Source organism: Haemorhous mexicanus, chromosome Z (assembly GCF_027477595.1).
Source record: "Haemorhous mexicanus isolate bHaeMex1 chromosome Z, bHaeMex1.pri, whole genome shotgun sequence".
NCBI classification, from domain to species: domain Eukaryota; kingdom Metazoa; phylum Chordata; class Aves; order Passeriformes; family Fringillidae; genus Haemorhous; species Haemorhous mexicanus.
In genome coordinates this window covers 16425909-16444067 of record NC_082381.1, presented here as the reverse complement: position 1 = coordinate 16444067, position 18159 = coordinate 16425909, and the positions used below count along the sequence as shown (strand labels likewise).

The following is an 18159-nucleotide window of genomic DNA, read 5'->3' as shown; positions in this document are numbered from 1 at the left end:
ACTAAAATGAACTGCTGTTTTAATATTAAATGGAAGGAAATAAGTGTGTTTAGTTATAAATACATATGTTCCTAACCTTTTAAAATATAGCTGTATTATACTTCTGACTAGTCATTCTGGTATCTCTATTTCTTTATCAGGGAGACTTCTTGTGCTGGATGGTACTACTTGCTTTCACTGTTGAAATATTTTTTCTCTTCACAGCCTGTCATCCCATTCATTACTGTATGAGGTAGAAAAAAATAGCCTAAAAATGTATTGCTCATAACTGCTGCCCCTATTGATGTTACACTTGCTTTTCTCCTGAATTGGGGGTTTGGGATGTTGGGTTATTTTTGACTGGTCATGTGGGCAAGCAAAGTCAGTTTTCCATGGGTTGTTGTACTTTCAGAAGTTATGGATGTACGAGGTGGTCCATTTTATGGTTATTAGTGGCACCAGACAATTCACAATGAGCTGGCTATATACGGTTCCAAATTACATGAGAAACTCTAAGCCAGCTGTGCACTTTCATAGAGAAGTGTGCTAGGACAATTACTGTGAAGTGCACCCTTTTTCAAATAGCAATAACCTTTAAAGGTTAAGCAAGTAATGAAACATGCATGGTATAGGCAGAGTAGTGTTGCTTAAGCAGTGTCATCCTCTAATGATACGGAATACACTTGAAGTCAGTTACTTTATTTAATGAACTATCTTCATGAGAAGAGAGTCTTGTTATATAGGTCTAATTGGTCACCAAGGCAAGGTAATGCAAAGTGAAGGCTGACACTGTCAGCTGTAAGTTGCTGCAGCAGTATGGTAGCTCTTTCAGTTATATCAGACAGGATTTTCAAAGATTCTAGAAGGTACAAAATAATCCACATTTCTTTTACTTATTTACACAATGAAGAATTACCGGGAGAAACTTTTAATTTTAATGTATTAGTTTATTTAATATTTCTTTAAGTGAAAATTAATCTAATAAAAGGGAGAGGAACATCTAAATGAGCACAATTGGTTCATAGTAATAACTTTAACGCAAAGAACTTAGGACCTTCTTTCATAAGAACATAATTTAACATTTTTTAAATGTACAATCTGTGTAAATCGCCACAATTGTAAATTGTGACTATGGAAATCAACCTCATTTCGAGTGCTATGGTTGAAGTTTTGGCAGTGCATTTTGTTACTAGGTTTTGTCACTTGTTTCACTGTTCAAGTGTGTGCTAAATTATATTTAATCTAGAATAAACTAGAGACATCTCTGAAGTATCCTTAGACTGAGAGCTTTACCTAGGTGTAATTTGGTAATTTTCCTTTAGATGCATGCACTCAATGCATGTAGAAAGTACATGCAGGAATATATATGTAATTAATATTATTACAGCGATTTTGGAAAAGTTTTAAAGAATAAGTTTTGTCCAGAATCACAATTTGGAGTTTATTGTAGTTCTTGTTATGTCTATTCCATTACAAATATAAACAAATTTAAGCTCTTAATTTGCATATTCATTACAGATATCTGTGTCATAAATTTTTTTTCTGTTACAGTTTATTTTCTTTAAAAAGCTAAGAGATTGTTGCTTATTTTTGTTGTGAATAAAAGGATATATTGCTGGTGCTTGGGATGTAAATTACTTAAAGTAATTACTGGAGTTAACCTTGACATAATTGTGTGTTTTCTATAATGCATTGCAGAGATGGTGTACTGAGTTTGAGTAGATCAATGATCAATAGCTCCGATAAGATAATTCGAAAGGGTGGCTCCTCAATTTTCCGACATCCTGCAGAAGATTGGAAAATCAATTCTTCTTTGGTAATGGAAATAAGGTGAGCTTCTTAAATAAAAAAGCAATTCATTTCACCTTGCCTATTATCATTTTCATTCATGTTGCTTTATAATTCCTTTGGTCTATAAAACAGTAATTTGATTTACATTTGCAGATGGATGTTTTTAAACAGTATCTATTTAGGTTTCAGTGTTTAATGCAACTGCATGACATTAGGCTTCAAAGTAAAGTCATCCTTCATAAGAATTAATAAAATGTTTTCTTCTGGCTGTGACTGTAAGACCTGTGCAATCTATCTCTATTATTCATGTCTATATTTAAGCTGGTTGTCTAGAACTCTTCCACAGTCAGTGGTGAGAAACTCGTTCTTTTAGGACGTGATTTTCTCTCATCCTAAAGGTTTTATATAGAACAGGTGAAAGTATTTTAAGCATACCAGTTTTCCTCCCTTGACTACAGAGGGAGCTTAGGCAAACAGCTGGGATGCAGGAGTCAATAGCTGGGCCATCAGGTGTTGTGAATCCACTTGTGGCTGTGCCTGGTCAGTGTCACAGGGTCAGACACTGACAGTAGCTGTGTCTTCAGCAGTTTCCTTTCTTGATATCAAAAAGAGCCTTAGACTTATGCTGAGGGGGCAACCCAGTATCAGAGTTGAACTGTGGAGTTGAACTCTGTGATAGTTCTGATGTGTCTTTAGAGTGGATCTATGCACCTTGGGGCCACTGAGAGTAGCAAGATGCCTCTGAGTGTGTTGTGTCATATCTTCCCCATCTTCTTCAGGGGGATGGCCCATGAGCGAAGCTTATGGAGCGTGGATTGGCAGTATGGAGGTCTAGGAGTGTTACTTTCCCTCATTTTTCATAGAATGCAATTATTTTTAACAACAATCACATAGCAGATTAGACCTGATTCCTGAATATTAAGATTTTGAATAGTAATGTGTTCTAATTAAAATGTAGTTTCTATGTGATTTCCCTTTCTACTTTTAATTTTTTTTATAATTTTTTTTAAATTAAAGGACAGTTTACAAACCCCTTAATTAGGCATTGTTTCCATGTATAAAAGCATGACTTCTCTGAATTAGAAATTTAGGGATTTTTTAAATGACTGCTATTTTATGTCCCTAATTCTAAAGCATGCAGAAGATAAAGGGAGCTCAGAAATGTCTCTCTCATAAGTTATGGGTCTAAAAGTTGGAAGAAAACAGCTTTTTCTACTTGTGAAGTAAGCTGATTTGGAAATGATTGAGTGGCTTTAAGTAGAGACAATTATTCTCAGTCATTTTACTGAAAATTTGAGTATCATATTTCAGAACCATTTAAAACCAATACACCTTGCTGCTCAAGCCAAACAACAAACAAGAAAAAATATTACAATAACCTTTTGGTTAAAATCAAGAGAGAAAATTAAGCTTGGGTTTTGCCAATTTTCTACCTGTTCCAAATGCAAAATATGTTATTCAGACAAAGAGGTAAAACAGTAGAGAATGCTTTAGTATTCATATTCATATTTAGTTTTCATCCTGTTAATACATGTGTATCATTTCATGTGTATCATTTCAATCTACAAGATTAATGAGATTCAAAATAACTTTTTTCTTTATTGTTTCCAGAGGGGGAAATTTCTCTTATTTATTAAATCACTATAGTGTACTTAAGAACCACTTTTATATATGCAGTTTTTTGAAATACCATGCAAGAAAGGGGGTCTTTTTTGTCTCATTAGTATAGGAAAGAAAACAGTATATCTTGTACACTGGCTTAAGTACTAGAAGTAGAGGTTCCACCATAATTCTTCCATTGTAAGATTTTCTGTACCACAGAGGGCATAAAGCTGAGATTATTTAGAAGTCTACATTGCCAATCTTGCTTTCAGAGGAAGTGGCTACCTTAATGAACTCTGGGGCAGAGAGTAGGTGTGAACCAGAAAATTATTTTAGATTAATGTGACTTAGGGCCAAAAGTTGACATGAACTCTACAAAAGGAGTCAGTGCTACCTGCCAGGCATAATCTTTCCAGCAATCCTCTTTGCTGACATGCATGATACAATCAGTTATGGTTCTCAGTGGTGAGGGGGGGATATCAGACATGCTTTTCCCTGAGGAAGCTGCATGCAACCCCTTATGATATCTTTCAGTCTGATGGTGACTAAATTATATACATTCTCTCACTTTTTCAGGTGGTTTGCTATGTGCCTTTCTTCCATGTTACAGCAGTAAGGAAGCATTTTAGCTGTAGTTTTACACACCTATCAGGACTAATTTAAAAGGGTCTAGCAAAGTAGTACAGTATTCTTGTGATTTAAGTAGCTACTTAGCCATCCATAATATGTTACATGCACTGTATAGACTTTGAAGATGATTCATTGTCTATAATTAACTTATGTTAACTTGAAGAGTGGTTGGTGGTCTTGTGATGTGACCACAGGAAGTAACAGCAAGAGAGAAACAAAAAAAAAGCTAGTGCCTGTTGAGTAATGTAAAAGATGTTAGCAGTTCTAAGTAGTGGAGAAACAATTTGTGAAGCCATTCGTGTGCATCATAAAGATATTTCATAAAACTTATAGTCACCCATAAATGACCGATATTTTTGTGTCTTACTTCAGCTTGCCACCCACATTAGCAGTTTTCAAATGCAGAAAGTATTTTTTTGCTTTGTGCGAGGACTATTGGTCAGTGATGTGTCAAATCTTGTTGACTGGCATCCAGAATATTATACTCTGCTATTGCTTTGTTGACCTTGTGGGCGTCATCTCTGGCCATTTTATTTTTGCTCAAGTTAGTGATGTGTCTGTCAGCCTCAAAGGCCTTAGGAATTCTCGGCAAAGCCAGGCTCAGATTGGAGTCAATGAGTGGTACATCTTCTTTATCAGGATCCCATGGAAGGATGGAAAGCTTCCAGTGGGTTTCTGGTGCTCTAGAACTTTACAGCCAGAGAAGGCAATCTATGGAGTGTAGCAGCCTTCTCGGGAAGGCAGCAGCCTTTTGGAGATACTAAGCAGGCTTAAGAAGAAGGAGCTAGACTTTCTGTGATTGAGGTGAAAATTATGGGTATTACTAATTATTTGGGACTGTGTGAAATGTGCTGCCTTTACAGCGACTGATTTAGTGGGAGACTGATTTTTGCAACTGATGTTACCTTCTCGTTGCTGGCAACTTCTTGAAGAAGAATTGATAATTCCTGTGACAAAGGGAAGAAAGGGAAGAAGACTGCTTTCTTGGCTCCCTGTTCTATCTGAGTTATTTCAGACATGAAGGAGTCCACCATCTGCCAAGGTTTTATGTCTAATGTCCTTTCTACTCTCTGTAGCAATGTGAAGGTTTTCCTTATGCTTATAGAAATAAGGAGACTTAATTTGTAATGAAGGCTATAGCTTCAGAAAGTAAGGATGTGGCTGAGATGGTACAAATCTGTTTGGGAAAGCCTTCCACACAGGGCTGATGACAGCACATCTGTGACCTGTGTGAAATGAACCACAATTCGATGTCTGTGGCTTTTTTCTACTTACTTTTAAATAAATATGGGAATTTATGCTGAAAGGAGCAAAGGAAGTTTATGAATTGCAGGAAGGCATATTTTTTAATAAGTACATTGGGAATGTATTTATCTTTGCAATGTAACACATACTATTTCCTGTCAGAAAAGTGTGAGAATTTGTAAGATGTCAGCAGCATTTAAGAAAAAAAAAAAGCATCTTCCTCTTTCAAAAGGTTCAGATTATTATCAATTTTTGTCTTACAAGTTAGTGTGAAACAGCTGTGACAAGTCCCTCAAGTGCAAGCAGTAAATACAGAACCAACAAAGGAGCACTACAATTGTTCTGAAGCTTTTGGAGCCATGTTCTGAAGCCATTTGCACTGTTTCTTTCTGATTGTTTTTGTGTCAAAGACATAGAATCCAGGGTTCTGTGGTCTGGCTTAGTCATAATAAACCTCAGGAGATTTCTGCTTGCCAATCTACCTTACTCTACTTGCTTATCTTCCTCAAAAGCTGGTATATGGACGACCTTCCTGTGATAAGCCTTCCTGAGTTATGGTCTGTTTAAAATCCATCTTCCTTTTGCATGCCCACTCTCTTGTATTACAGCATTTCTGTTTGTGAAGCCTCCATCAGCTGGGAACTCCTAGAAGCCCTGCCAGGGTTATTTGCAGCTCGGTACGTTTTTAACAAATCCAAATGAATGGTTGAACTAGATGATCTTTCAAGTCCTCTTCCAGCACAAACTATCTTATGATTCTAAAGGCTGCTTTCCTGGAAGAGCTTTTCTTGAAACTTCTTTTCAGACTAAAGTAAAACCTAGCACAGGTGCAAATAGCTGTGGTCCACTGCCTCCTCAGGAAACCAACAGGAGCTGGAACTCTTGTCATTTACAAGAGCAAGCTGTGGCCTTCTGTTTCTGTTACCACAGAGTTTGTTATTTCATGTTGTTTTTAATTAAAATAATTTAGCTGGCAAAAAATCATGTTTTACATAGGTTGTAATCCCTGGTGATTCTAAAGGCTGAGAGCTACCTTCTGCTTTCCAGCTGCAGAGTGCAAAGCAGAGTCAGGACTTGCTAGGGTTAGAAAGTTGAGTTGTTTATGAAGGCCTGTCAGAGACAGTCTGCAGATGATCAAGAGGAGGGATTAGAAATCTACAGCATAAAAGTTAAAAAAAAATTTTAGTGGTTTTTTTTTTTTTTATCCCCAGGTAAATGAAGGATATTGCTAAGAATAAGGTGTAGTCCTAAGCAAGGCATAAGGAGCAAGGGCAGCCTCAGCTGCTGTGGAAAAGATCTGAGGAATACTATGCTTCCAGTAAGGCCAGGGAAGCGCTTACAGAGCTGCATGGAGAGGTTGTCAAGTCCCCACCACACGGGATTATTAGGAACATATTAGATAAACATGGGCTGGAGGACATGTAGATAAAGGCACATCCTCAGTGGGCACAGAGAGGATCAAGTCCATCTCTGTTCCATAATGTGAGCCCTCCTGGGCACTTAGGATGCACTCCAGAGGCTTCTCCTCACATCGGAGGGTCTATTCAAGTCCAGCAGCAATGATTTATGGCACTGCCTTCCTCTACAAAAATGACATTTCCCAGAAAAAGCATTGACAGTCATATTTCAGTTTTCTTAAGAATGTCTAAAAATATACATTGTCTTGTAATCTTAAAATTCAAATAATCTAGTGGTCTGTTTTCTTTCGTTCATTCACACAGTTCTGAGGCAGATGAAGAACAGTTTGAGATTGTATAATAGTTTTGTGATACAAAGACCACTAGTACAAAATGAAACTAGAAAAATGCATCATGAGGAAAATCCCACCATGCTGTCCCAGACCAGTACATAGTCTTAACATTTGGAAGCTGTTCAGAGACATTACTGTTGCATGAATTCATCAGACAACCCAGAGTTTCAGTTGGTACTTATATATTATGGAGATCTGTTTCTGCTTATCAAAGAAAAACTGTAGGTCAGTCACAGATTATGACACTGTGGTTTTTTGAGTCGTGTAAACATGTTCCAAGCAGCTGCTTGGCTACAATTAAGGGTGAGTCACATCAGTCTCACCTGCCCACAAAACAGCTCGGGTCACATCCTGACACAGTTTTATTTGTCATAATAAAACTTGAAAACCACCTCAAATGAAACTGTTAATTTACTCAGTTTAACTTAAGGCTGCAGAACACTGTTTCTTCAAGGTTTGTTGAAAATAGTGCACTTTTTCCTCTTGCAGTTGAGCTTACTTTTGAATTTAATATGCAGCTTGAAGTGGGTTAACACTTACTTGTCATTATTTTTTCATGTCTATTTAATCAGAATAACCTTGCTGTGTTATTTTTGGTACTCTTTGTGGGACAGAACAGAGCTTTAAACAAGTTGTTATTACTAATCAGCCTCAAGACTGACTGAGACACTGAAGTATGTACACTCAGTATTTGTAATGTCCCTCAGTAATTTTTTTTCCCTTATCACTTATGTGAAAATCGGAAGTAGTGTTATCACCATGGTATTAGTGAGGAACTTAGAACAATAGCAGGGACTCTGCATTATTTATCATATTACTTTCAGTATTAGAAGATACCTGGATACAGTCAGATGAATCAATAAAAAATATTTTACAGTTAACTTTGTTGCATATCTCTTATATAAGGATTCTACTGTGTACTGCAATACCTGTGTTCACATTTAACTAAGTATGCTAATAACTTCAGATAAGAAAACATTTTTAAATATGTTAGAAGATACTAAGATTAGAGACTTCTGACCATCTCAGCATTTTATTGAAAAAAAATTCTGGAGACATTTTTAAATTTCAGCTGTGCTAAGTGAGTGATTGATTATCTAATTCTAATTCAGGTCCACATGAAATTCTTTGGAGGACTTTTATAAGCATATAGATAAATGAGTTTTGAATATAAGCAACCAAATGAATAATGGAAGCCAATGTGCTTTTACTTTTTTGACATAGTTTGCGTAAATTCACTGCCTTCCTCTTACTTTTAAAAATAATAAAGAAGATACTGCGTTCATACACAAATGTTGCTACTTTTTTGCTAATGTGGACAGTTTTAGGCCAAATTTTTCTAGATAACAGGGACTAACGCAAATCTTCTGGTGATCATGTGACTTTTTGTACTTGAAAATCTAGTTTCTGTGAATTGCACAAAATTTTTTGAGGTTTTGAGACTCATAAGTGGTTGTCCCTTCTCAAGTCAAAGTTGATGTGAAATGAGTTTCTTGATAGCTTGGCTGATGATGTTTGTAGCTTTTGATGGATTCATATTATCTTTTACAGCTCCAGCTATAGTAGCTCTCTTCCTGTGTAATGAATAATTGCAGTAATTCTTAGAATTGGCCAATCTAGAAGTATTTTCTTGCTTGCTTTTTTTTTGTTTTGTATCAGTTGATCTATCTTTTGCCACAAAGTTAAGCTGTCAAACCCGAGGAGATTTAAAGTCCATTCAATTTGAAGGTGAAATTTGAGTCTTCATCCTTTTACAGAAATACCTTGCCTGGCCTTACCAAAGGCTAAACTAAGGATTTTAAGATTGTCTGTCTTGCTTTTCTGAGTCTCTCATATGCCTCAGCATAAGTTGCCTTTTCTCTGAGGTTGCTTGCTTCATATATGACAGCTGTAACAGATAGCCCAACACATTCCAGATATTCTTTCCTTTTTTTTTTTTTTTTTTGGGCCAAGTATAGGAAATTAGAGGAATTACTTTAAAACCATCTATGTTATGTTTCACTTCTCCTATGGCTTTTAAGAACAGTTCCATGGTGAGTATTTTGTGTTGTTGGTTGCAAGATTCAGACATATGCTTCTTGAGGGAGCAACACAAAAGCTGGCTAGTGAGCATGGGAGTTTCTATAGTTCATCCCTTTTAATTTGTGGGGGATTGTTTCACCTGTATGGCTGTGACTAAGTGTTGCAACTGCTAGAATAACATTTCTAGTTGTCTTTTCCTGTTTGGTTGTGGTTTATGGAAGTTCTTCTTTAGAAGCTTAATATGTAAAAAACATTCTTTTAGTCAACAAAATACGCTTTTTTTTTTTTTTTTTTTTAATTCCATCTTACCTACTGACAAGAGTGAAAAATATTAAGTTTTTAGTTTTCTTCTTATCTTGGTAGACTTGCAGAAGCAAAAGTTTCTAGTAGATTTATTATATACTAAAAAGCTTGCCGCAGCTCAGCACTCCCTGTCTGTTCCTTAAGAGGGTTCAGATGTGATCTTTCTTCACAAACATACCTGCTTCACAGGTAGACACAAGCTTGTAAAGCTTTGCTCATGTCTTGGTTTGAAAAGACAGCTAAGGAAGGCAGGATCTTCTCTTGAAAAGCAAAATGTAAACCCCCTCCCTCTGAATTATTATAATTTTGAAATTAAGGAGCTGTTAGGCAAAGATATGGGAATAGAAAAAACAGTTATTTATTAGGAAAAATAAAAATGCAATAATATAAAACAACAGTGATTGAGTCAGAATAGTCATATGACACCCTGTGTGTTTGGGTGTTGGTAGCAGTCTGATTAAATGGTAGCTGCAGTCCTCCTGATGTATTTCTGTTGAAACAATGACTCTGTAGAAAGGGTGTAGGTTTTCCCTGAAGGTCCAGTGATGTTGTAGATGGGCCTAGTCTTTTCTGGGAATCTAGCAGGAAAAGGCTTATCTTCTGGGATAAGTGGGAAAAAGCTTAGTGGGGAAAAAGCTGCCTGTGGTCTTCTAAATTTCAGATTTCATATTCAGGTAGGAATGCTTGGTTCCTCCTCTTGGGTGGAATATCTCACAACAGGATGATGTAATTTTATCAGTCATGCTGTGAGATTCAATGGCCCATTAACAGAAGGTATTTCCCCAGAGGGAGGATGGGTTGTGGAAGAGATAAAGAAAACTGCCCCACCTGGTTTTAACAGATGGCAATCAAAAACACATCTCTGGCCACATCTTTCATTTGCAACCTAAGTCAGCTCACTTGCAATCCTGACCCATCAGTGGCTCCTCCATCTCTGGTCTAGGGATTTTTTTCAGTTTTTTATGTCAAGGGTGTATTGAAAACTGCTCTGCTCTACCAGTTTAGGTGTCAGTAATTGCATACACTAGTCATAACATTGCAGTCATTAAGTATCTCTTTTGAGTACATATTGAACATGTGCCAGTTTTTGGACCCTCATCTCCACCTGTTGTGAGCAGAACAGAAGCTTTGGACAGAGTTTATTAGAGAATCCCTCCCACTGAGTTACGAGGTACGGAACTTAATTTCTAAACCCCTTGCATGTTAAACCTCTTGTTAGAGAGGAATCAAGGTATGATTTGATCTAATCTTCGCCCCAGACTTGGTCAACAGTTTATGTTTAAAGGATTGTGCACATGTAATTGAACCTTTTTGCAACTTTGTCCACAAGATTAAGGATAGCAAACAAAATATGCTTAAGTTATCAAAGTAAATTTTTTATTGATGGTCTTAATGATAATAATTAGACTAAAAGATCATTTTTATTTACTTAATGGTACAGTTATAACTTCCAGTATAGTGCACTGTTTACTGAAGCCATATTGAAGCAACAATATTAAAGCTAGCAAAATAATTGAGAAAAAAATGGATGGTACTTGCCCATACAAGTGACCATGAGCAAGTCTCTTTTACTCAGCCTTACAGAGTAACCTGGAAGGGGATTCCCATTCAAGGAAGGATGCTACATACACACTCCATCCAAGAAGGAATGTGTCAGAATTCTCTGCCATAAAAAGGGGGCCTCACTTTTTTGTGCTATAAAGTAATTGACAGATGTATCAGCTCAGCAGCTTTACTTAAGTTACCAGTACTGTCTGTCACTTGTTGGTTCCATTATAAGGAGCTCTGTCTGCTGCATCCTCAGCAGTGTCAGTTTCTGTTAGGAAAGACTGTTCTTCACAGAGTAGAGTGCTTTGGGATTGATGAGTCAGGCTGGTCTCAGCACTCTTCAACAGCAAAAGGAGAGTGAACGTCTCTTCTCCGTCAGCACTGATAACTTTTGCAAATAAAGAGAGGCAAGTTTGAGCTGCTTTACCTCCACTTAGGCAGAGCATCCTGATGTTCCCATAAGCAGATACCATGACTTCACTTTTCAGCTGATGTAAAAGCAAACATTCTTCCTCAGTTATTTGCTCGGGGCTGGGAGTATACAACTGTTCATCTGCCATAGTTCACTCAATACATGGTAGTTTATTAAGACCTCATATTTGGTCATGTGTGTCTTCACCTGTGTAATAGTTTAAACAGTTATTTGATGAAAAGATGGTCAATATTTCAAAGTGTTGGTGAGTTTGTAAGAGATTTTGAGTTCGGCTAACAGCTTGACTGAGCTGCAGTAGTTTAACTTGCATTATGTTTTAAGCTGATTTTGTTCAAATTGGTACAAAAGACTGGGTGTATTCTCATATCAAGTCAATTAGGATAGCTTTAGTAAAATTTCGGTTAATTAGGAGGAATTTTATGCTAAACTGAATATATTACTCTTACGGCGAAATAAGAATCTATAAGGAAACATGGCCATTCCTCAGCCAAGCTGATTTGTAAGACAACATTTCCTGATCAGAAAGGTTTCATGTGTTTAAGTTTGTTTTTATGAAAACAAACTGCCACAGTTCTTTTTAAAAATGACTTAATACCAAAATTTGGTGAAAATAGTCAAGCACAGTATGCCTTCAAATTTTCAGTTATCACTTAATAGCAAAATTTGGTGAAGATAGTCAAGCACAGTATGCCTTCAAATTTTCAGTTATCTTTCCTTCCTCTCTCTGTGTCTTTGTAAGTACAAGTCATTAAGGTCTAGTTCTGTAGTAGTTGTGTGTTACATTGTAACCGTGGTGTTAACTCCATCCTAAAAGCTTTGCCCATGCCCATCCTAGAGCATGGGGAATTACCCTGGCAGGAATGATGCTGTCTGCCCTCTGCTTTATATTGTGTGGTTTGTGCAGTCTGTATTGCTGCTAGATAAAATTCCATTTGAGCACGGAGTGTTGGGTTTTGTCTCTGCATTTTTCTGTCAATGCAGGAAGAATATTCTTCAGTTCTTGGATGCTGAAAGAGATGTCTCAGTGGTCAAAAGCAGCTTCAAGCCCGGAGATGTAATTCATTATGTACTGGACAGACGTCGCACTCTAAATATTTCTCAGGATTTGCACAGCCTTCTCCCTGAAGTTTCCCCAATGAAAAATCGCCGATTTAAAACCTGTGCAGTTGTTGGGAATTCTGGCATCCTTCTGAAGAGTGGTTGTGGAAAAGAGATTGACAGCCATGACTTTGTAATAAGGTAAGTTTTTATCTGCTGTTGAAGATGCAGGGTACTGTATTTCTTGCAGAAAAGCTGGGAGAAATGTTTTAATCTGAGGTATGTATTACAAACATTATCTGAAATTAATCTGAAGCAGTATCCACCAGCATGTGATTCCCCAAATTTAAATTCATGCCTATATTATTGATAAGATTATTGTGAAAGTAAAACAAGGGAGAGAGGTTTGCATTACTTAATTTTGCTTTTTGCTGTGCTTATTCCAGACAAAATTATTCTTACAGAGGTCTTGGTAGTAGAAATGCAAATGCAATATGGTTTCTCTTTTAAGAATACTTATTTTTAGCTTTTGATCAGCACAGATGGCCTTTTATAAATTACTACATTACATTTGTGTAGCATGTAGTAAAATTTCAGTGTGGTATAGTGATGTTAAACCAGGATGCCACTGAGGTAGTTGGAAGTCACCCTAATATATTCCTTCACATTGGTTTAAAATATATTCTTGCAGTTTGGGGGAAAATGATATGTTTCACTTTTTATTCATTCTTCAAACACACACAATAGAGGGCCTTTGGATTTCATGTATCATGTCAAAGCTGACCTCATTTGACATCTTGGTATTATGTAGAAAATGCTGAGCAAGAGATGGGTACTTCAGCTTTTGAAGCCAAAGTTTCAATTGATTTGGTTTGAGAAGGGTGAAAGGACAGAAAACAGGAGGGTGGGGGCAGAATGCAATATAGAAATATTAGTCATTGTGAGTTATTTGCTTTTTCTTTTTTCACCTTAAAGAATGATGGGGACAATAAATAGTAAAAGGACATGGAAAAGAAAAATAATGGTTTTGCAGTACATAAATACAAGAAGAATATACATGAGTTCTATATTTCGTTTGATAGTTATTTTAACAAGTTTCAACAGAAGTAATAACATACTTCTCTTTCGTTTTCCTAATTAGTCTTATTTGTACCACTAGTTATTGAAATTAGCATCCTTACTTACTGCAGAGGAAATCTAAAAGTAATTGCCACAGTTTTAAGCTGCATGTAGCGTGTGGCATGCTTTTGTATTCTGAGATTAAATGTGATTCATTTAACAGCATGCATTGGTTTTGGACAAATTTGGGAGGAAATGTTCTGAAAGGGTGTATCCTTTAATGAAGAGTAGGTTTTAGCAACTTTTTTTTTACAGGTTCTTACAGGTTTGAAAGGATTTTCCTTGGAGAAAGGGAAAAAATTGTTTATTTAACAAGTAACTTGTTATAGGTATGAAAAGAAAGAATAATGGTAAATAATAAAACATTTTTCTGCTTTGAAGAGATTCAGGATTTTTTCTGTAGTATGGTTCAGTCTTTTTCTGAGTCTGGAGCTGGCCTCTGGACCACAGTGCAATGTTGGGGGGGCCCTGGACAATGTTTTGGTGTTTTGGATTGGAGACAAGATTGAAGACAAAGCTACAGTTCCAGGAAAAACTTCTGCTTCAATTAACAAATGAAAAGCTAGCTTAAAAAGCAAAGAAGCTACTCCTTTTGTTTTTCTCTAGAGAGAAAAAGCCATTAGTTGGGAGAAACCAAGGGTCTTATCTCTGTGTTTTTAAAAACAGGTGGCAAAAAATTGTTGTGACTTCTCTTTCCTCTCTCTCTCTCTCTGGGTTTAGCTTAAAGCTACAGGACCCATTTTTGGGCACAAAGCAGGTGAACAAATCACACCAGGACACAGGACCACATTAAAAATCAGATGCTAGATTTTCTAGATTTAAATTTTCATAGAGAAGGCAGGGTACTTACTTTATTTTAAATCATGTGCTGAATTTATTTGCAGTCATCCCCATGCCCTTCCACACATTTTTACTAGCCATGAAAGTAGGTGATGATATCTGACAGGAGGTTTTAACTAATTCAACTACACGGAGGAAAGATAATATTCTAAACACTTGGTGGAGCTTAATAGGATCAGAGGAAGTTATTGTTGCTAATCAGGTGTTTAGACTGGAGAGAGATGTGGGTGTTCTGTGAAGATGGTGAGGAAATGGAACAGGTTGCCCGGAGAAGCTGTGCATGTCCAATCCCTGGAAGTGTTCAGGGCCAGGTTGTATGGGGCTCTGAGCAACCTGGTCTAGTGAAAGGTCTCCCTGACCATGGTGGGGGATTTAGAACTAGATAATCTTTAAGGCTCCCTTTCAACCTAAACCATTTTATGATTCCATGAAACATCTCTCATATGGTATATGGCAATATACCATATATAAGTGATCTGTATAACAACTAGTGTGTCTGACAATATTCTGATTAATAATCTCTAAAGTTTTAAGAATAACATTCTTGACCCTCCTCCCTATAGGGAGCTTCAATACAGTGATTTTTTAATTTTTTAAAATTTACAAATGAAAGTTAAGATGTTTTAGAATTTACATATTATAATCTAAACTTTATTTATTTATTTATTTATTTATTTATGTCTCAATGCATGTATAGTTATATAGCATCTGTTTAAGTGGCAGGGAATTTGTAACTGAAGTAAAAGAAAAACGCAAATCAGTCATCAGAGTTAGTTTCCTACATTCCTCATCTTCCATTTAGAAAAATTGTACTTGATATGTAATCACATGTTGTAATTATGAACTTATGGAGTGCTTCATAAGCCCTTACCTGCATTGCTATTAGGATTCTGGTATTAAAATGTACCATGACACTCCATTAATCTTTTTACTGTTATCTGATCTCTCTAGAAGTAAAATGTCCTCACTTATGTGCTGCCTGTTGGTATTCTTGAAAGGAGTTTCTGAGTGTATCCAAATGTATAGGCTAGTGAAGGACAGTTTTGTAGAGTCGTCTGATACCAAGTGAATTATGCCCATGTGCTGTGGCAAGTATGTCATACTATTCTGGTTAAATATATTCCATTGATTTTGATTGTATTTTATTTGCGGGGTGGGCGGGGGAAGAGTGGAAGTGGGTGAAATCTGAAGGAAAATTTTGTCTCTGAGAGTTGTTTCTTAGAGGCGCAGTTCTTAGGTTAGAGTTAACACCAACAGTACCATTAATTTAATGGTCAAAATGACAGTAAAGGTCTGTGACAGTGAGGAGGACGCAACAGCTATCCAACAATATTTGCAGTATTGATTAACTCAAGATCCTTTAAAGGGTGTGAAGGTGTTAATAATAATGGACAAATACACAGAAATTTCACTAGTTCAGTGAAGTCATGTCTATTTTGGGAGTAGAAAATGTGGTCCATCTAATTAAAATGGGAAGCAAGGAGACTCTTTGTTTTTAAAAAAATCCCAAGCTCTGATGACTATGAACTATTTTCTGATTCCCATATACCTTTCCTTTTTATCTCTCAAGCTTTCATACCCCATTAGGAACTATTGATCTGTATGCCCCTGCTGCTCTCTTCTAGTGCCAAGCTTCAGTGTGCTGCATTTTGATCTATACCCAGACAGAGTCTCAAAGACTCCAAAATATCTGATTAGATGAATAAGTACATCTTGTTCCCATATTTATGCACTTTCTCATGCTGAAATTACCAAGCCAGGGCTGACTTAACTGTTGCATCTTACAGAGCAGATAAACTTCTTATAATAAGTGGTATATTTTAAGATGCAGTTTTTATGTAGGAGTTTCTGAGAAGTGCAGCTGTATTTTGGGCAAGCGTAAAATAACAGTGCTAAGCATTGCCACATAATAACTTGGAATTACTTCTGGAAACCAGTATGTACCAAACAGTTCAGCTCTGGCTTCAGAATTTGAACAATATCAAAAATCGGAGTAAGTAGTTATATTTTTTCTTTTTTAAAATAATTTAATTGGACGTTTGTGACGAGACCTATGCAAAAGCAGTGGCCAAGTTCAGTTTTGGAGTAATTTGGTTGAAACCAACCAGTCAAACAAACTCTAGTAAATATATTGTGTTTTTTTCTTGTGGTAACCCCACATCTAGAAAAGTCCCTTTCATTTCAGTTGGACAGTATGGAGAAGAGGCCTGTTGAGTGAAGCTTATTCAGTAGGTTAGGGCTGCTCTGACAAGGAACAGACAAGAGAAGATATTAGTTGCTTCTGTCTTTAGATTTACGTTCCTAGTTTATATGTTACAACTCTTCTTTTCCCACTGGAGTTTTCCTGGTGACTCTGCCAGCATTTAGGAACCAAATGGTTGTTTTTTCCATCAATGGTGATAAAATTTTGCTGGGCAAATGCAGCTCTATTTTTCCAGCATACTTTGACTTTTAACTTTACCACCCATGTGGTTAGTGAAGTTGACATGAAAAAGAAGCTTGTTGTCCTTTTTTTTTTTTTTTTTTTTTTAACTTTCGAGAGGAAAGGATACAAACTTTAAGAGATGTCTTGGTTTGCCCTGTACATAGCTGAGGATAATCTGATTTGACTTTCTCTCTAGCATATTGATTTTTGTGGGCAATAGGTGAATATTTCTGTGATATGCAGAAGCAAGCATCATATATGGTATGAGCAGAAGACAGCAGATATGGTTCAGAAGAAATGGACAGACCTAATAATTCTGAGGAGGTGTGGTATCTTATTTCAGAAGAGCAATTTAAATTAATAATAAGAAATTAGTAGTAGCTTCATTAATGTGTTTTTCCTTCAGGCACTAGGAAAAAAGCATCATAAATTTGTCAGAATAAAGGTATTTAGATTATTAATTTACCTATATCCTGGAACTTGGTTTTTGTAATTCATATCAGCTTTTATCTTCAATTTTTTTTTAGTATACCTTGCTTGGACCATGGCCATCATACCAAGTAGAGCTATATCCTTGGAGCCAGCAGATCTGGTGCAAGCAAAGTTGCCAATTTAACACACATATTTTAAAGCATGAGTCTTCCTGTAAAAATAACATCTGAATACATCATGACTAGATCATTAAGCCCTTTTCAGAACTCAAATGTGGCAGCTCTATTTTTACCTTCTGTTTTTTCCTTAAACTTTCCACACTAGGTTGAAAAATTAAATGAAAGCAGAGAAAAGCCATCATCTTCCAATGTTCTTGCTCAGGGATTTGTGTGTCTTATAGAAGGGGGAGCTCTGGTGGAGTTGTTCCAGTCAGCCAGGTGTGAGTGGTCTCCCCCTCAGAAAAGTCTTGGAGAAAGCTTGACTCATGTAACCACATTTTAGGGTTGTTTTTTTTTAAGAAAAAGAAGTTAGTCCTTAAGTAGGTGATTTAGGAGGATATTTAAGGACAGAAGTCTAGAATGCTCAGGGAATAGCAGTAGAAAGTGTCTTCTCTACACCTATATACAAATGCTCATGGGTTCTAAAGAGGCCACTGTTCAGGATACTGCTAATTTCCATTTCTTAGTTTTTCATGCAGTAAAATACAATTTTTAATATTTCAATGCTGTAGTTTTTGTAGGGGTTTTTAAAACATTTTTTTAATATATGCAAAAAACTTTCAGTAACAGAAATTCATTGCTTTATTTTCTTGTCAAAGGAAGAGTACAAAGGAACAGCAAATCTAATCCATGTGTAATTTTGCAGCAGGACACACAATAAAGATGTAAATAATGTATTTTGCAGCTCTTTGTAAAATGCCATTTAGACATTTTCTGACACTCCACTATGCTGTGTCAGTTGATAACTTGGATTTCAGTCACTGCTGTTCAGAGAGATGCTGGA

The 18159-nt window shown here is 36.4% G+C and overlaps 1 protein-coding gene across 1 annotated transcript in view; it reads left to right on the top strand.

Moving 5' to 3' along the window:
• Positions 1-18159, top strand: part of ST8SIA4 (ST8 alpha-N-acetyl-neuraminide alpha-2,8-sialyltransferase 4) — a 51403-nt gene that overhangs the window by 1912 nt on the left and 31332 nt on the right. Inside the window, exons 2-3 of the mRNA XM_059873135.1 lie at positions 1678-1809; positions 12285-12542. Of these exons, the coding sequence (XP_059729118.1) occupies positions 1678-1809; positions 12285-12542 (390 nt within the window). The remainder of the gene's footprint in view (positions 1-1677; positions 1810-12284; positions 12543-18159) is intronic.